This window comes from Pteropus vampyrus, unplaced genomic scaffold (genome assembly GCF_000151845.1).
Source record: "Pteropus vampyrus isolate Shadow unplaced genomic scaffold, Pvam_2.0 Scaffold139, whole genome shotgun sequence".
Lineage (NCBI taxonomy): Eukaryota > Metazoa > Chordata > Mammalia > Chiroptera > Pteropodidae > Pteropus > Pteropus vampyrus.
In genome coordinates this window covers 3,636,093-3,656,914 of record NW_011888920.1, presented here as the reverse complement: position 1 = coordinate 3,656,914, position 20,822 = coordinate 3,636,093, and the positions used below count along the sequence as shown (strand labels likewise).

General features: G+C 33.4%; 1 protein-coding gene across 6 annotated transcripts in view; it reads left to right on the top strand.

Moving 5' to 3' along the window:
* The window catches only part of CWF19L2 (CWF19 like 2, cell cycle control (S. pombe)), a 92,315-nt gene extending 75,940 nt beyond the window's left edge, over positions 1–16,375 (top strand). For 4 of the 6 annotated variants that reach the window (XM_011368134.2, XM_023535387.1, XM_023535386.1 and 1 more), the window contains exons 14-18: positions 779–895; positions 7,435–7,590; positions 9,450–9,530; positions 14,677–14,778; positions 15,553–16,241. In XM_011368134.2, the coding sequence (XP_011366436.1) occupies positions 779–895; positions 7,435–7,590; positions 9,450–9,530; positions 14,677–14,778; positions 15,553–15,696 (600 nt within the window). In that variant the 3' untranslated portion in view covers positions 15,697–16,241. Of the gene's footprint in view, positions 1–778; positions 896–7,434; positions 7,591–8,168; positions 8,249–9,449; positions 9,531–14,676; positions 14,779–15,552 lie in introns of those variants that run through there. The other 2 variants (XM_023535389.1, XM_023535388.1) reach the window with 2 other exon arrangements.
* Positions 16,376–20,822: the final 4,447 nt, after the last annotated feature.

The following is a 20,822-nucleotide window of genomic DNA, read 5'->3' as shown; positions in this document are numbered from 1 at the left end:
AAATTTAAGTAAATATATCTACTACTTTGTCCTTTCTCAGCAGTTTAAAAAATTTGCATTACTTTGTTAAACAAACATACATTGTCTGCTATACAAAATATTTCTAGCTAAAATCTCAACAAACAGTAACAGAAAATAAGATCAAGCCTTTTTGCAGAACATTATGCTCCTGCGAATACCTTTTGCTCACTACATACATACTAATTGAGCCTTTTAATTTTAAAAAGGACAGTTTATAATGGAAAAGTAGCACTAGCTTGTAGGTAATACATGTATGTAAACAAATAGAACTTAACCAGGGCAGTAAAGACATACAGAGGTTATTTCATTGTCTTTCTTAGTTGAGTTAATTCTCTTTTCTCAGCCAGTGAGAGAAGGAAGGCCTGAATTAATAGGCATCAGTTAGATTTCTCTGCCATTACTAGACCATGGTGTTTTTTCTACTCTTGCAAAAATTGTATTATTTCAAGGGCTTTGATATCATACAGCTTTCTCAGATCAAAGAAAAAGTGTCATTTATTCTGCCCTTGGGTAAGCTTAATCTTTGATGTAAAATAGTTAAAATTGAGACGTGCTATTAATTTCCAGTTTATTAAAAGCTATCTTCATGGCTTTTTAAATATTTTTAAAATATTAAATATCTATTAAGGCTTTAAAATATATTGCTTATAAACAAGTATACTTTATTAAATGTTAACATGTTTCCTTTTAGGGGTTCATCTGTTGCAACTGAGAATAAATAGCAATAACATTTCACCTTTCCAATTTTTTCCCATAGGTTTATTTATGTTTACCCAACTTTCAATCTCTTACTGAGGGGCACTGCCTGATAGTCCCTTTGCAGCACCACAGAGCAGCTACTTTATTAGATGAAGACATCTGGGAGGAAATTCAAGTCAGTATGATAATGCTCATTGCTATTGTCAGTATGTAATGCTCACAAGCAATTTTTACAAAACTATTGTGATAAATTATAACAAGTTTTATACTTTTGTCGGATGATTTTACTTTCTGAACTTAAATATTCGTATACATTTTCATAGTGCGGATATATATGGATCAGGATCTTTTCACCATAATCCTTTATGTACTCCATGTTTTGAAAGCTTTAAAATTGTTTTTTATTGAGATATAATATACATATAACATATTAGCTTTAGGTGTATAACTGAAAGTTTTTGTCTACTAAATAAATTGTGACAAAGTAATAATTATTTTTACTTAAAAAAATCAGTGGAACATTTCTAAGCCATGCTTTTGTGGAACATTGAGATCATCATTCTTATAGTAAGCTAATAACTTACAGCCAAAGGAAAGATATTTTCAGATAATAAAAAATAAATTTTGGAAGTCAGAGATTTATATTCAGCAGTTGTCATATTTTCCTATAATGGAATTATTAACTTATTCTGCTACTATGATTTTTGTGCTGATTTTGTTACCAGCTTTAATTTTTCTCTCACTATTCCTTTCATAACCTGACCCAGAGTTTAGATTCAGGGTTGTGTGTGTGTGTGTGGCTGATTTTTAAGAAATTGAAAGGTACAACATAGGTGAAATTATATCAAGACCTGAATTACATCAAGATCTAGCACAGGTTACCAAAAAGAAGGAAGGAGGGAGGGAAGGAGAGAGGGAGGAAGGGGGAAGAGAGAGAGAGAGAGAGAGAGAGAGAGAGAGGGAGGGAGGGAGGGAGGGAGAGAGAGAATGTTAGTTTTGTGTTTCTAATACCTGACAGCCGAGTAGGTGTTATAGTGACTTTTAGTTTAAAAATGTGAAAATTGTAAGATTTCAGAAGAGACCATATACTAGTTTTTGCATCATGCTGATAAAGATACTAAAAGAGGAGATATTCAGACCGCGTTCAGTGAAATTCAGTCTCTTTCTCCCTGTAATATTTAAGTCTGTGCTGTGAAAGTTAAAGGGCAAACTGTTTTAATGCATCTATGGCCTAACAAGGATAAGAATGTGGACAAATATATTTGATGTGAAATTTTTTTTTTCTAATACATACCAGTGCTGTCAATAATTTAAAATGGAAAGTATGCAAATTTGGTGTTCAGAATTATTTTGGGACTTTTCTGAAATGCCTTTTAAAAATTTATACATGCAAAGCTGATTTAACTTAGAGCAAAATACAGTGCCAAAAATATTCTAAGTAATACAAGAATCTGGCCTGTGTGTTTTATATTTCTGTGAGAAATTAAGCTACTTGATGAAAAACATTGAGGTAGATAAAGAAGAAATTTATTCAGTACAACATATGCTGAGTACGTGAGTATAAGATAATTCAGGTGTTGTGAGAACTGCAGAGACAAAATCATCTATCAATTTTGCCCAAAGGATGGTATATTCTAGCACAGGTTACATTATAATTTAGCAGATTGTATAAGCCATATGCATTATGGAAATTTGAGTGAGGGAGGAAAAGCCAAACCGCTTTATGCAAATAATAGCTCTCTTTGTGTGATAAAAGAAAAAAATTGTTAGAAGTTGTAAACTACTGTAAGATAGTGAACACACAGAATATCTGAATTCTAGCTTACTTCAAGAAATGTAGCTTTTTGGATTTTTGTTTTTACTTTCAAATATGTACAAAAACTCAAATTAATTATGCCTTGGTGAATATCCTTATGGTCAGCCATTCACCTCTTTTAGGGAATATATGTATTTAAAAAAATATTGAAAAATATATTGTTTGCTAATACAGGAACCATTTCATTCAAGTGATTTTTATCACCAACCTCTAGTAACATTTAATGAATTTTTAGATCTTATATTTAATAGAAGATGCGAAGATAAATTTTAGCAGAGCATATGGGAATAATCATAAATTTCGAATGAATAAGATCCAGATTTTTAGTTTATTAAATATATAGTGAAACTCTGTCCCCTTTAAATTTATTCTTATCAGTTTGACAAATACGCTGGAACATATGTTATAGTCAGACACTGTAGGTTCATTTTTTTAAACACCCCAAGTTAACAGTATGATGGTGGGGGCCCTTGGTGCTTATCTACAGTAGGCTTCACTGTGGAGTGATTTGGTGGGGCCATTTTATTCGGACACCTCCAGTGTTGGTACCTTTAGGTCTTTTCCCTGGAGCCAGTCAGAATCTTTAGAATCCTTTTAATCCTTTTAATCAGAATCTTTTTAATCTTTTGCCTAGAGCACTAAGTCAGCTTGCCAGTGTTCTGGGAGCTGAGTTGGGGAATAAGGCTGGGGTGGGGTGGCAGAATGTTGAACATTTTAGAACATTAAGTAACACCTCCTATAATGCCCCTCTTTTCAGACTGTATACTTTCAACTCTCTAGTTTCCCCAGCCCAGCAACCTTCTCCAAAGGATAACTCTATAGTGTTCTGCTGGTGTGGAGGAAGGGATCTGGCATGTTAATTGCTTTTTTCAAAAGACTTTCATCTATGCCATCTGTTTTTCACCACACTTTCACTTCTACTTCCATGGCTACTTGGCACTGTCAACTCCTAAGCCTTTTGAGGATTCTGTGGTGCAGCTTGGCTTTCTTTACAATTCCTGCTTTACTCCCTGCCCCCCCACACCACCCACGTATCTAATCAGCTTTCTAGTGTTTAAGTCAGATATGTGGGCTGATCTGATTTTCAGTGTATTTTCTCTATTCTCTTTGTTTTTGTAGGTTTGCGCTGTTTTAAAAATTAATGTCATTTTCGAAAGGGGTCATTCTATGAAGGGTATAGAGTTTAAAATGTATATTCTGCTCTATCTCATAACATTTATCTTTGGATAACTTTAGACATTCTATTTAGAAAAAATTGAATAATTTTAGTATTAATATTACATGATCAATCCTATATAGCTTTAATATTTTTAAAGAAAATACATTTTTATTTGAAAATTGTTTATTCAAATTTCTTGATTTTTTTGTAACGTGAATTGCTGAATATTAAGAATTATAAAACCCTGTAGTATAGTTTACTTAACTATGTTGGAAATAATTTTAGTTTAGGTGTGTTAACTAAATGAAAAATGTAGATGAGTAATCATAGTTTAGAAATGTGGAAAATATTGATTACCCAAAGGATATAAGTGTTTTCTACTCAGAATAATGGGAATTTTATGTCATCCCCATAACATGAGATCTCTGTCTCTTTCTGAAGCATAAAATAATTTTGGTATCTTATGATAATGAACTAAAAAACTTTCTTCACTGTTTAGTTATCATGTAACTTTAAAAAAAATGAATATTATTTAAATATGTATAAAATATTATATTGAGCTTGGAGGAAATCCTGCTTAATGGAGTTGGGAACTTCAAATTATACATTATACCATTAAACTCATATTTTTAAATTAAAGTCTTTTATATACATAGAGAAGTACTTAAATGTGTGTTTCTTCCTTGAAGCTATTAGTATGATGTTTATATATTTTATAATATTGAACTATTCTTGCATCACTACTAATTTAGTACTGTTGAGTTTTCAGTATAATGCATGACATCTTGAGTCTGTCTTCACTGTTGTCCAGGTTAGAATCTAAAACAGTTAAACCAGGAAAGGATTATGAACAGACATGAAGGAAGGAACTTTGTGAGATAATCTTTGGATTATCTAAATTTTTATTGTTGTTACTGCTGCTTTTTTATCTTTTAAAAAAGTTTGGTTTTCAAATATATAGTACCATCTTAGTAATAATTTTTTATTTTTCTGGTATATAAAATTATCTTCTCACGACAGAACTAGATAATTAAATGACAATTAATTGAAAATATTCATAATACATAAAAATTCACAAACATAGTAACAATTAACAAAATAGAGACAATTTAAAAAACTGTTATAAAACCAAATTTGTTTATTTTCCCATTTGATTTTGTATTTTAGTTTCAGGAATGAGAACAAAATCTGGGACATACAATTGAATGGAGGGAACAATAGAGTTAAATATTGTCACTTTCTGGTTCATCAGCAGCTTCAGTCATATCACTGATGTCAGTTAATTGTCCATCTTACTATTCTTACTGCTGTTGCAAATAAAACCTAACTCACAATACCTTAAGCCAGCAAAGTTAATTTTTTATATATACATTTATTACTCAGAGCTGAATGTAGCCCCACCTAAGTCCCAGAGAAGCTGGAACATTTAGTCTTCTTGTTTGCCTAAGAAGAGGAAAATGAAACAGTGTAGTTAACACAGAATTTATTGAGAAGGGTTTTTATCTGCAGAAATTAGGTTGAGGGCATGGCAACTTATAAAATTTGAATGATCAGTTTTACCATTTAGGCATTTATACCAATATTTTATATTTTATTATTTTTATTGTAATTTAGCTTCAGTTGTGCGTGTGCTATTTCTATTAATGGGATTTTATAAAGTGTAATACCTAAGTTCGGAATTTTTAAAAGGGGAAATATTCATCTATAATCATCTATAATGGTTTATCTAACTGTCACCTCTAATGAGATTATAGAGGTAGAAAGTCTGCAGTCCCTTATATTATTGGAACTTTGAATTTAGCATCTTGGCAGACTTTGAATTAAACAACAAATCGAGTGTCTAAAGTAGAGAGACTTCAGTATATATACACACATACGTGTGTGTGTGTGTGTGTGTGTGTGTGTGTGTGTGTGTGTGTGTGTGTGTCCCGTATCTGTTGCTTACTAGGTACCTTTCTAATTCACCTCAAATTAATAATAACTCAATTCCTTTTTTTTTTTTTATACCTACTTGCTCTTATTTTATCAAGTAAGTGGAAAACAGAAAAGTGATGAGTGATCGATAATGTTATCAGTGAGGGCCTGGTGGGAACCCAGAATGTTCATCTCCTACCCAGCAGAGTAGGTGTCAACAGAGGCAAAGTGAGGAACCTGAACTTCTATCTCCATGTGGTAGTAACTAGGCAATGTCTCAACAGCAACCTGGTTGACTCTCCAGGGAATTATGCTGCGTGAACTACGCCAGCCCCAGAAGATTATGTAATTCCATTCATTTATATTACATTCTTTTTTTTCTTTCATTTATTTTTTAATTTGTGTAATTGGTATACAGTCTTAGATTGGTTATATTTGTTTCTGGTGTACAATATAGTGATTTTACATTTTTATGTCTTATAATGTGATCACCCCACTAATTATCTGACACTATAAACTTACCACAGTCTTATTGACGATATTCCCTTACTCCTTTTTTATCCATCCCTCAACCTCCTCCCTCTGGTAACCATCCCTTTGGTTCTATGAATTTGTTTTTGTTTTCTTTGTTTTGTTTTTTTATATAACTTTCTTGAAATGACAAAATTAAAGAAATGGAGAGCAGATTAGTGATTGACAAGATTTAAGAAAGGGGGAGTGGGAGTGAGTGTGACCATAAAAGGACAACAGGAAGGATCCTCATGGTGTTGGAGTTGTTCAGTATCTAGAATATCAGTATTAATTTCCTGGTTCTGTGTAGTTTTGGGGTAAATTGGGTTAAAGGTACATGAGATTGCTCTGTATTATTTCTACATGTGACCTAGGATCATAATTTAAAAATTTAATTAAATATTAAGTTATAAATCAAGCTGACAAATTAAAAAAAAAAGTATCTCGTCCTCCTACTTAGGCACATATACTTGCATCACATTCTACAAGGCCAAGTTGGAATATGTAATTCTCAGATACCTTGGAGATCCACACATGGTGATATGGGTGGAGGTGGCTTTTGGCTCTTGGTCTGCAGCCTCCTCCTCTTTCTTCTAATCCCCGGCTTCATCCTGTACTACAAGGGACATCCTGTGAATACATGTGAACATCCTGGACCCCAACCACCTTCTATAAACAACTGTTCTTCAGGCTTAGTAGTGTAAAATAAATAAATAGATAAGTGAATAAGTAAAAAGTCATAAAAAATATGGATTTTATAATAATGATGGGCTCTTTGGGAAAAGAAAACACTCTTACTTGCCAACTTTAGTATATTCAATTTTCATATAGGACCGGATTGTATGTAAAAATAGGTTACAAGTGAAAGGTCAGCAGACATGTATGGAAATAAGCAAAAGAAGGTGCTGTGAGCATACGGAAACAATTAGAAGTGAATTCTGCTTGTCTCCTACTGAATTGAAGGATACCTACCTGCTCAGAGCATATTTTGGGCTTATGGATGTTTTCTATGATTTTACTGTCAGTTCTGCGTATTTTACAATCTGAATTTGATTTTATCGCTTTCTTTTCTTATTTTGGTTTACTGGAACCATTTAATACACGTAAAACTATGCAGAGTGAGTTTTAGTTTTAAAAAATGTTGCTTAAATATGTGAAATTATGTAGAGGATTTAGAAAGTGAAGTAACATTATGGAGTTCAGATATTTACCATTTGTTTTTTATTTTAGAGGGATTCATTGTACTTTATTATTGTTTTTGTGTTTTGCATCTTCTCTAAATGCTTTATTTATGTAACCATTTTCCTTTCTTCAGATGTTTAGAAAATCATTGGTCAAGATGTTTGAAGATAAAGGATTGGACTGCATCTTTTTAGAAACTAATATGAACATGAAGAAACCGTATCATATGGTTTATGAATGTATTCCTCTCCCAAAGGAAATGGGTGATATGGCTCCCATCTATTTTAAGGTATTTATAGATAGTCTTTACGTGCATACTTATTTTTTGCTGTGGTGATGTTTTATGAATACAGTTATCTTCATTCTTTTTTTTCCCTCTAATATACTTAAATTTTATATAAAGAAATGGAGTAAAGCATAAAAAATTCTGTATAAATTTAAGTAGAAAGATATTTGGGATTTTGACCTTTAAAAGCATGCTTATTTATAAGTGTGAATATACTGTCAAGTGGTAATTTGTAATTTCTATTTTAATTTCTCATGAAAAATTAGGGTTTTACCTTGAAGTACTTCCAAGTCAAAATTATAGTCATAACTCTAAAAACCTTACCAAAATTCACAAGAGCTATAGATAGTTACATATAGACAGTACAAATTACAATTGCTGAGACAAGTTATTGCTGTAAGTTTAGTATTTAATACCTCTTTATGCTATTTGTAAGGAGAAACTAATATCTAACCTTGACATACATTTTTGGATGTATACTAAATGACTAGAGTTCTTAATTAAGTGTTATTATAATATTCAAGCAGCTTTTACTAAATAGCATGTGTTTGATACTGACTTGAATACTCTATAATTTATAGACTAAATACATAAATGTGGAACCATATATGAAATAATAACAATGTGCAATGAAAAGGAGGTAATACATTGTGAGGTAGGTGTAGGAAGATTTGCATGTACAATGTTTAAACTGTTTAGGCTGGTAAAGTTTATTGATGTGAAATTTCAAATAAAAAGATTATGAAACTTTGTAAGGTTAAAGAGGTGAAAACCTGCTTTCTAGGAATTTTAAAAAACAATCTGATTATTTGATTTGAAGACTTATGCTATTAAAATATAGGAGGATAGACCAGATAATCTCAAAATCCATGTCAACCTTATATTAAACAAAATCAGTTGAGAAAAATTATTATATTGTTCTTCAGTGGTCTTTTTCTGGGGGGTGGTACTTCCTCAGTAGACTCTTCGGTGATCAGGGTTATAGGCATTGAAGTATAGGACACAACATAGGACAGCCACTGTTGCTCATGTTGAGTGACAGAATTATCATCTCTTAGCAGAATGATATGTCACTTTTCTACACTAAACCTTTTATATGCTCATTAAAGATGCATTTATTGTATTTGGCTTCAGTTTCACAGGGAATGCTACATTATTGTGTCAACACAAACATCCCATGCCTTTTTAATAGGGAACAGCAGTATATGTGTTGTATTTAAATTGTGCTTATTTGAATGTTAATTTGCTCCATTAATAATGATACTGTACAAAATGAGATTATTTTATACTTATCACCCTGGCCTTTCTATTAAACATTTCTTTTCCATAAATAGTAGTCATACTATAAGCCTAGAAAGTCTTATAATACCATTTCTATCATTTTCCCCTTGCATTTTACTTTTTTGTTATATGGCCAGATACAGTTTAAGTACTTGGTTGCTAGAAAGCATATAAATTGCTCTTTTCATCTTTTTAAGAAGAGCAGTAAAGCTAAGTGTATTTGAGTAGAGTTCTATGAATCTTAGGAATTTTTGAACTTTTATGTTCACACATTATGTGCAATATTAAATTGCCTGGTCTTATTAAGGATTGTTTCTGTCATATTAAGGTGAGCTGAAGTTAACTTCAATACCAGATTTAAGGATGAGTAAAATAGTATTATCTTGGCTAAAGATAGGATTATAAAAAAAATCAAGAAGTTCCAATTTTAAATAACAGAAATTGAAGCCTAATTTATTCAAAATAATGACTTACCATGTATAATATACCTTGCAATTAATTTACTGTATTATTTAACTTTTAAACTGTCTTTTTGTATTTGCACATGTATTATTTTTTACTAATATATGGCTATTTCTTAGAAAGCCATAATGGAATCTGATGAAGAGTGGTCTATGAATAAGAAATTGATTGACCTTTCTTCAAAAGATATCAGAAAGTCTGTAAGTATCTTTTTTTCCCTCCAATATGAAAAAATTACCCTAGTGTTCAGGATTTTCATTAATTTCTACATTTTACTTGAGAAAGAGACCATTTGGCTGAGTGACCAAATGAAAAAGTAACTAATGAAGAAGAAAATATTTTCATTCTACTTGATCTAACAAATGCATATTTGTTCTAGTGCTTATCTGAATGTTTATTCCTGACCTTCTGGCCCTCTGTCATATAATTGGCTGTGACAGCCATCAGACTTGGCCAGAAATCCTCTCATGGGCTCCCCAGTCGCTGAAGGACAAGTGGTGGGAGAGGCTTTCTCGTTAATGGAATTATAATGAGAGCAACACTTTCCTAGAGGCTCTATTTTGAATTTGGAACTCATTTTTTGTTTGTTTGTTTTTTCTTATGCAAAGGTTCCCTGTTATATTTCTTTAAAACAGGTGAGTTAGACAACACATTCATAATTTTTGGGAAAAGCTTCTTTACCATTTTTCATAATTTAATCTTGATTTGCTTGGGTCAACTTGTAGATACAAGTTACACATAAGTTGAATACTTCTGTGATGACCTCTCTTCTAGAAATATAAATTAAATGGAATAGAGATATAATAGAATTGTGGATTCTTTTTTGTTTTTTTATTAAAAAAGTAATTTAGTCTATAAAAGTTTATTGAGTACCTCCTCTTTACCAAGCACTATTCTAGCTGCTTTTTATACATAATGGAACAAAATAGAGATAATCCTTGATTTTAGAGAGCTTATACTTTAGTGCAGGGGTTGGGAACCTCCAGCCTGTGTGTGAAATCCAGCCTGCTGTCTATTTGTAAAAGTGAAGTTTTATTGAAACACAGCTGCACCCATTTATGTATTGTCTTTGGGAGCTTTCATGTAACAAGGACAGACTTAAGAGTTGCAACAAGAGACTGTATGATCTGCAGAGCCCAAAATATTTTATTTAAATGGAAACTTTGACAAGTTTTTTTTCTTTAAGTTTGCTAACCCCTGTTCTCGGAGATGTCACTAGAATATTTTTCTCCGATTTCTTCTTTTGGAAAGCTAGACTCCTGATTTATGTGACTGATAGGATTCCTTATTACATTTATTATATCCCAGTCCAAAGATTCAAATTTCATTGCATTATTGAAGATAATTTTAATTTAAAGGTAAAATATTCTCTATGATCTTTTTCTCTTTCCTTGCTGGCGAATGGGGCCAGAAAATATTTTAACAAACAAAACCAAACAAAACTCCTTCTAAATAACCTATATACTTCTGCCTTATGAGCCTATAGAAAAAGGTATCTAATGTACACTTATTTTGTGTCTGAGTTTTTCACTTCGCATAATTTCCAATGCATTAAATATTCTTTTAGATCACGATTTTAATGGTAGTTGAAAATATTTCAAAGTAGAAATTTTAAAAGAAATGTATTGTTCTTCATTTGCCGCACTGCGTATGCAGTTTTTTTTACTGGTAAACTATCTCCTCCTACCTGTTTTAAGTTTGTTTTTTAAAACTTGGATAAGTACTTAAGTACCCAGAGGGTTCTAATATTTTAACTTAACCAGTATGGAGAATAAGAAACAGATACAGATACTTGTAGGAATGGTAGTTGTATATTCAACTTTGAAGCATTTCAAATACAGTGCCAATCACCTTTTCTAAATCACCACATAGTATTGTATCTAAGAGTCACAGCAAATGGATGGGGTGTGAGCTTGCTGACCTCTTGAGGTCCTTCTACACTTTAGGATTCAGTAATTATGTGCATAGAATTGTGAAGGGAACTCAAGTATAAGAATAATTCCAAAGCAGGTCACTTTTTAGGTTAACAATCTTTCCAGTGTCCTTTTCAAATGATAAAAATGTTTCTGAGCATGAAGTGAACAGTCTTTAGTTATTTTAACATAATTTTTATTCTGAAATAACCCCATTATACTTTTAAAAGCTCTGTGTCCTTTGCAGTTTCATGAGGTATTTGACCTGCTTTATTAGAGAGAGGTAGGGTGATTTTCTTCTCCTCAGTAGATTCTTATTTTTTATTAGAGATTCACAGATTTATAATTCATTTTGATTCTTTGTTGGTTTATGTTTTCCCTTGATGTGTAAGTATAACCTTTTCTTTTTATGCCCATTTGTTGATTTTCTCTGGGTCTTTTGATATCTTTGCAGTGTAGTGTGAAGTTTATGAAAATATATAAGGGAAACATCTGAATGTTCATTACAAAGAAGTTACATGATATTAAATAACTTGTCAAGAAAAGTCATTTTTTACAAGGCTATTTTATTGAGATTTCGGATGAATTCTTTCTGAACTTTTAAATATTGTGGTTTTTAAGTTTAATTTTGTGATAACAATAGTTGAAAAACATCTAAAACATTTAGGGACTGGTTTTTTTTTTAAACTAAAGAAAGGCAGTCTCAGGGAAAATTTGGATTTACCCAGAGACCTTTAAACTCACGGACAATTATAGAATGTCAGGAGTAACATCTGGAATTTTAAGAGGAGAAAATTCAAATATTACTGTTTTTCTACCATCAGTAACATTTTTTTTTTACAATTCTGGTAATTGCAGAAAATATAATTCTATTAGTACCTTTCAAGAGTGGTACCAAAGTTTCAACTTTCTTCCCTCTGGCTGGTCAAGGCAAGAAAAGGAAAATGCTAAATGTGCATATATTTTGGTAGTAGAGGCTTTGCAATGCCTGCCCACTGACAACTCTTCTAGCAAGACAGTAGCTTATACCTTTTGCAGCCTGCATGCAGAGAACAGGAAAAGCTTGTGACAACAGTTGTTCTTTGTGTAAAAGTAGTAAAGTGTTCATTGTGCCATCTTTGCACTTAGGCAGTAGGTCGTTGAGATTTGGTGTGTATATTAGTTTTCTAACGCGGTTTTAACAACTTACCACAAACTTATTGGTTTAAAACAACACAGATTTATTAGTTCTGGAGATCACAAGTGTAAAATAGAGGTCACTGGGCTGATATCAAGGTGTTAAGCAGACCTTCATTCTTTCTGGAGGCTCTAGAAAGAATCTTTTTCCTTCCCTTTTCCAGCTTCTAGAAGCTACCTGCATTCCATGGCTTATGGTCTCTTCCTTCATCTTTAAAGCCAACAATGTAGGGTCTTCCAGTCTTTCCCTGACTCTTAGTTTTGTTCCTCTCCTAAAGTACCATTGTGGTTACATTGGGCCCACCTGGATAACTCAGGATAATCTCCTGACTTCAAGATTCATAACTTAATTGCATTTGCAAAGTCTTTTTTGCCATATAAGGTAAGGTATTCATGGCCAATAATGGATTAGATTATCAACATATTTAAGGGGCTATTATTCTGCCAGACACAGTTAATACAAATGAAAGGCATGGACACTGTCATCACAAATTGCTTCCTCAAGTTCTCTCTCCTTTGAAGTACTGTCCTTTAGTTGATATAGTTCTATAACATTCTTTTATCCCTTCAGAGTCACATTTCCCACATGATCTACTTCACATAGCAAAAATATTCTAATGGAAACTTCCATCCTTTTTTCTTTTACCACTGGTTTTACAAAAAGCACTATTGTTTGGGAGACAGTAATGTTCAAATAATCTTGTCTGTGCCAAGCATTGGGCCATGCACTTTATGCACATTTTCCGATTCTATCCTCATTGCAAACCTCTGAACTCTTCATAATTCTCATGAGATTTAGAGATGTTAAATAACTTGCCTGTGGTTACATAGTTATAAGAATCAGGCTGGATTGAGAGCATTGTTTGTTTCTTTTTTTTTTCTTAATCGTCTAGGTCATACATGTTTGTATTTAAAACATGAAAATATAAAAAAAAAATACAAAGTCATAAAATGTTAGCCCATTTCTCTGCATTTTATGTTTTATACTATTTTGTAAACTGATTTGTTTTACTTATGCTTTTCTTGTAACATGAACAACTCTTTATTAGCCCTAATTTTAATTGCTTTATATTATTTCAAGATGACCACTTTCTTTCCACTATACCGTACTGTCTACTTCTAAGTTGTGCCTTCTTGAGGACATAATACAAAATACTTCAAGTTGAGTAGAAATATGTGATTCGGGGCCAAAATGAGTAAATGCTGACTGTATGAGGGGATAAGAAAGATAGTACTACAAATGGACTCACTTGAATGATTTCTAGTGACAATTAGAATTTGAGGGGGAAACTTGCAAGGACACAAAGTTTACTTAATTGATAAAGCAATAAATTGCGACCTTTTCTAATCAAGATAGAGTTTAAAATACTGTGTGTGTGTGTGTGTGTGTGTGTGTATAGAAAGAGGGAAGGAGGGAAAGATATAGTTGACCCCTGAACAACATGGATTTGAACTGCATGGGTCCGCTTATACTGTGGATATTTTTTCAATAAATGCCTGTATTGTTTTTGATCTGCGGTTGGGAGTCCGTGGATGCAGAGGGCCAACTGTATGTATTGATCCATGCTATTTTAGTATCCACAGAGGGTTCTAGAACCACTCCCTCACAGATACGGAGTAGTTAGGTACTTCTGGCATCAAAAGTTATACATGGATTTTCGATTGCTCAGAGTTCAGTACCCCTAAACTCCTGCATTGTTCAGGGTTCAACTGTAGTTATTCTAGAGATATTTTGAAATGTGGTTGGTAAACTAAGTATTGCTATACTCGTATCATCACCAGTTAACAAAAAAGTTATTATTTTTCAGGTTTAATTTATCTTTGATAAATAGTAGTAAAGCCTCAGGGATATTATAAACAAAGCTCTAAATATGAGTAGGCCCCTCTTCCTATTCTACATTGTGAGGAAAATATAAGAAAGTGTATCCTCATTCTCTGTTTGTGTAGTCTAAGGAAAAATTATTCTGCTGTTAAATATTTTTAAAAATACCCTTACTTTCCTGTTTTCCCCAAATCAAAAATAATCGTTTTTAATTATAATTGCTGGATGTTAGAGCTATCTGGTTGAAAGGCTACCAAGTGAAATATTTTACTTAAGAAAGGTCATTGCTTTGGTATCTTTTAGAATTGGAAATTTATTGTATACTTTTGTCTTGAGAGTTGCTTAAGTACTGTCATGTCAGAGAGCAAGAAGAAGGATTAAGCATGACTTTCTGATTTCATGCTGTATTCATGTGTGATTTATCTATTTATTTAGGTACCCAAAGGCTTGCCTTACTTCTCTGTGGATTTTGGCCTCCAGGGAGGGTTTGCCCATGTCATTGAAGATCAACACAAATTTCCTCGTTACTTTGGAAAGGTATGCTTACAAATTTAATAAAATTCCAGAGTTTAGCAACTCATAACCTTTTTTTTTTTGAAGGTAAGTCAAGACTTTCGTCACAATATACAGTGAAGTTGGTGAATACTGTTCTAACCAATTTTTAGAGGAACAACATAGAAACTATTAATAAAATTATCCCAGAATATTTATAACATCCGGATGTCACATCTGACTATGCAAACCCTGTAATCTTGGCTGTGTCTGCTTGTCAAACAATTTGTTTATTTTGTTGCTTGTTAGCACATCTACCAGAGGCAGCAAAGGGGAAGAAGAGAAAGTGAAATTCAATTAATTTGGTCCTTATTAGCTGTTCTGGTAAAACAGTTTGAAGAAAAAGTTAATCAACATGTAGCAATTATTAACTTTGTTGTTCAGCTGCAGTTGAATCGCAGGCTAATGTTCTCTCGGCTACGCAGTGTATTTATAAACCAATTTCTTCTATTAGTTGGAGATCTTTTTTAAGGAATCAAAAACATATTTTGATACTAATCTAAGTAAACCAAGAATTAAAAACTATAAATCACCTTCATTTTAAGTCACGTTCCCAACCCCTAAAAGGAATGGATCTTATCTGCTTATTATTCTGTTATTATTTTCTTCACGATTCTCTTCCTCAGCTGTTAGCTACAAAATTAATCAAATTTATGCTTGTGAGTGTCCATGTACAGAAAGATAAATAAATAAATAGTTTCATTCCTATTTTCAGTATTCAGACATACATATGTTTGTATTTTTCTCATTCTTTAAAAGGAAATCATTGGTGGGATGCTGGATATAGAACCAAGACTTTGGAGGAAGGGAATCCGGGAAAGCTTTGAGGATCAGAGGAAGAAAGCACTGCAGTTTGCTCAGTGGTGGAAACCATTTGACTTTACCAAAAGTAAAAAATGTTGAGTCATATCTTTCATTTTTATTTCTTCTTCAGAATCCTTTCAGTTTTATTTCTATTGTATCTAATTAAACCAACTGACCCTCGGGTCATAGGGAAAAGAAGTCTTGCGTGGGTCCCAGACGACTGTGCCTCATTCGGTTGTGTCATTTCTTTCCCCACCTGCTCCTATTGCCTTGATTGTCGTAACCTGGGAATAAGAACCGGATATATTGGGTGACCTGTTCACGTTCCTGTTCTGTACCTCCATCTTGATGTTCTGAACTATTCAGTGAATATATACAAAGACTTTTCTGAAGCATTATCTAGGAAGTGTATAGCATATTGCTGGTTCAGAGGGAAGTAGGTCAGCTTCAAGGTTAAGTCTATTGATTAACTTTGACATTTTTTAAATTAAGAATTGGCATATTCAGTAATAATTGAAATTTCTTCTTATAGCATTTTATAGAACTCTTCATTTTCTACCAGTAGCATATATATCACTGTGTATATTCTTTTATTGAAGGAAAAAGATTGTCCCAAAGGTAATAAAGAGTTAAATGAAGTATAACATGTTCATGATTTGTTTTTATTTCTAGATTTTTAAATGGTGTCTTTGAATTTTGATACTTTGAGTAATTGTTCCAAGAAAGAATTTACAGTTGTTTGGGGTTTGTATAAAAATTAAAAATTTTAGCCAAATCATCATTTTTGCATTGTATTATTACAAAATCTTAAGTGGTAGAGTACTCTAAATGTCAGAAGCACATTCTGTTGTCTTTCATTTCTCTTTGTTTTTATACTTGGTGTCAAGAGAAAACTATATACTTATAAATATGGCCATGGTGTAAGAGTTCTACTTTTTTTTTTTTAATATGGAAGATATTTTTGTAGTAACTCTTTTTCAAAGATGTTACTTTTTTGAAGTTGAACCTTGACATTTTGTCATGAAATGTTGAATACCTAGAATCGGTATGCTGCATACTCTAGAGTAACTCATAACTCTACATAATTGATTTTAATATTGACATTTCATTATCTTGTTAGTATCTTTAAAAAATGTTATGGTCTATCTGTAGTTATAAAATTTCACATATGAGTTGAAATGTAATAGTTTTAAAGTTGCTTTTTCTAGTACTCTGCATTCCTTTGAGTTGATCTAAATTCATATTTGGCGTCGAGTAAATAGGCATAAAGTCAACTTGGTTTTTTTTTTTTTTAGCCTTGCCTATTCTTTCTTGCTATTTCTAATTTATTAATTGATTATGTAGTGATATTTGCTCCATATTTTTTTTGCTCAGTGATCTCCCTTATTTTTTAAAAATCATCTTGTTTTTGAGCTTTTGCTTATTATTTAGACTTTCCTCAAACTCCTTAAGAAACAATTTATAAAAATTTATTTCTTTTGTGTGATTTTTCTTCTAGTCATGTTCTTTGTTGTCTACATGCTTTGTTCCAATTTATTTATACATTCTTTGACACAATTTTTGCGTATATGCAGTTAACAGGATATTTTCTTTTCATCTTGCTTTTCCTTGGAGGTCTGTGCTGAACATTTATCAAAAATGATATCACTTGACTTTCTTTACACTTTAACTTGGACCAGTTTGTTTTCTAGTTGGCTCTGTAGTTTGAGGCCTGGATATTTCATATAATCTCTACTTTTTTTTGTAGTCCGAGGAAATTGTGGGGAAGAGTGGAGAGAGGAGGTATTGTTGAGATGGTTTCTTGTTTTGTTACAATTGCTGGGCTCTGTGGTCTTTCTCTGAGATATTAAATATTTCGTGTCAGATTTCATGTTATCTAGTTAGGAATCTGTCCCATTCCCATGGGGAAGATCAGTAGGATTTAAATTATTTCCCAATTCATTTTCTAGCACTGGATGTATTAAATTATTAGCTAGCATAATTTTAAGAATCTCTGTACAACTATACAAGGTGTTCATAATACTCAGAGGAGCTTACTTTTCTAGCAAGAGGAAATAAACTCGTGTTTAGACCTTAAGTATTTCAAGCTATTTATGGTCTGTTAAGATTCATCTTTAAGTACTCTAAATAAGAACCAAATGGGCATAATCAGCAAATCAGCAATCAAGGAATTTGAATGTCCATGGTAACATATTCTTTCAGAAGACAAAAACTATTTTTCTCAGGGGGCTTTTGAGTTCAAAGACTTGCCTCTAGTAAGGTATATTTTTTGAAAAGATATTACATAGCAGTGATGAGATTCTGCTCATCCAGCTTCTTGCTAATCTGGCAGTTGGACTTAAATTGTGCCTGGGCCCAAAAGGAGCTAGATATATATTAATACAATAACACGAAAGATACAGAGGGGCTGATGACCTGATTATATTGGAAGAGACTAGAGAAATGTGACAACTATTGCATGTTTCCTGATTAATTCTTGTATAAGAAAAAGCAAACAACTATAAAGGAACAGTTGGTAAAATTTGATTGGAACAAATGGCAAAAATCTGAAAAGAGACTATCTTAGATTCTAGTTGTTTTTTTTTTAATCTGTTAAATTTCCTGAGTGTAATCATCAAATTATGTAGGAGAATGCTTTTTATGCATCAAATTTTGTAGGAGAGATACATGGTGAACTGTTTAGGGATGAAGTATCAAAGGCTGCATGTAGCTCTAAAATTGTTGAGGGAAAAAAAATATGTGTATATATGCAGAGAAAGCAAATGATGCAAAATGTTGAAACTAGTGAATCTAGGGGAACAGCAAACAGGTATTTAATGTAATAATAGTCTTGCAAATCCCGAATGTGTGAAATTTTTCAAAGTAAATAATTTGGAAATGTGTATACAAATCAGAGAATGAGATTGAGTGAACAATATAAAGTAGTGTGAATCTAGTTATTAATTATATCAGACTCAGTTCTCATTTTCATAATATTTTTAATGCCATCTTGGATGAAATCCATAGATAATAAAACCTACTTACACATGAAATTTTAAAGATTGATAGAATGCCCTAACATAAAAGAACAAAAGATCACGTTTTCAGTGGCTTAATTCTTGGGCACAATTACACTGTTAGAATAATTTAAATGTCCTCATAGATTTCTAGACTCACCCCTAGGGGGTGGTCCTGCCCATGTTGCGAACAACTGGGTTAACCCCTTGCTCATGTAGCAGGGACATTACCCTGAGATATCAGTGCAGCTAAAACATGACTGTGTGTTTGCTGAGTGGATGAGAGACCCATGAAGCATCAATCTGTGTGCATTAATTTGCCTGAAGTTTTTGAGTTTAGGGCTATATCAGGAAGGAGAATTAGTAGGTACCTGAGTTACAGGTAAAGGTACCGTAGAGTGTCTGTTTTCCCACTTGGTTGCCACAGATTTTCTTTAAGCTTCATGAAGGAATAAGGACCTAGTAAAAGTCGAAGCTGTTTTTTTTTTTTTTTTCTTGTAGGATTGCTGAGGGAGATGTAGACACCAGTGTGTTATTTGTGTATTGTCATGTTGACAGCACTGCTGGATGAAATTTATTTAGTCTCCCTTAGTTTCTTAAAATTCATACAATGGAGGACGTCTTCCCCATGCCCCTGGATGAAACTTGGGCAGGCTCATAGCTTTCCTGATTAGTATTAGATAACACATGTAGGTAACTCTAAGTTGTCCTGATTCCATGGTTTAAGATGTTCAGTATATTAGAAAATTCTTCATTCCAAGATACAGACTTCCTGCTCTCTAGTTAGGGCCTATAGTAGGTGGGCCCCTACCTTCCCTAGAAAAGGGTGTGGTTGCCTTCTTAATCTTTTTTCCTCCCTCCTTTACTAAATACTCTTACCTAATGACTCCTCCAGATGGAATTGGAACATTGAGTGGAAAAGGGGAAAGGAGGACAGAGAGTTTCACTGAATAGGTCTTAAGGTAACTTCAAACTCTCTGAGTCTGACAGCTGTAGAAAGCTGACTGTCCTGTGGCTGTATTCATGGCATTTCGGAGGCTTCCCTGCTGGGCATGCTGACTGTCATGTGTGATGAACTCTCTTTCTAAATTGTCACTTGCCTCTCAGCTCTAGTTTTCTGGCAGGCCCCAGTCTGGCTCTCTCCCCTACCGGGCCCACATTTGGTCCATGGAAAACATTCATGAATGTTTTGACTCATAAAACTGAAGAGAGCAGGGCAGTCCCAACACAGATGTCTCTACTTTGCGCTGACCATTGGAGCACCCAGCTGGTCCCATTGTAATGGAAGAGAGGCCATTAGATTTCTTAGGCAGGTATCAGACTTTAGTCCACTGTTCCTTCCAGACTTCAGAAGATACCTGTCAAGCTTTTCGAGTGATCCCACTAACGTCCTCTCTGCAGAATAGAGGCGAAGGAAGTAGAGTTGCATTTTTGCCTCTCAGCTTTGGGGAATGGGTGGTTCTCACAGTCCCCAGTTGCTCTTTCAAATATTTTCACAAATCCTCTCTGACTCTCCACTACCTTGATCCTTTTATATCCTCGATGTGACTTTCTTTCAAAGCTTGCACCTAATCATGACAAATCATTATGGAATTTGATATCTATTTTATGGTGGAGCCTCCGTGGGAACTCCCAATTTAGCATTCTTTTCTCCTTAGTGTCCTAGGTAACAGTGCAGTGGGGCAAGGAGGCTAGACGTGGTGGGGTCACGTTTAAATTTGACTTTGGATCCCACCACTAGTTTTGCAATTTTGGACAAGTTACTTAACCTGTTTGTAAAATCAGGTAACATATTAATAGGGTCATTATAGGAAGTAAACGAGATAGTCTGTGTAAATCATTTAGGCCTGGGGCATAGTAAGTGCTCAGTAACTTGTAATTATTGTTATCCTTTCCATTTCTATATAGAACAAACTGGTGCTCTAGTGCCCTCAGACGTGGCAAATTTGGGAACATTAGAAGATATTTTCTTAGAATGTATGTGACCATTCGCATGGTAGGCAAACTGTAGCAATGAGGAAGCGCCCTCTGTGGCCAAATGGGTAGCAGACGTCAGCCAGGGGCCTGGAGTAGTAGAGGTGATAAGTTGGACTGTGAGCATCTCGGAGATACCCCTAGAGATGCCTGAGTATAACCTGATGAGATTTCTTAGGAGATGTCCCACATGACCTTTCTCTGGGAAATAACAGTAACATATGTGTTATTACTGATAAAGTGAGCCTGTCAGCC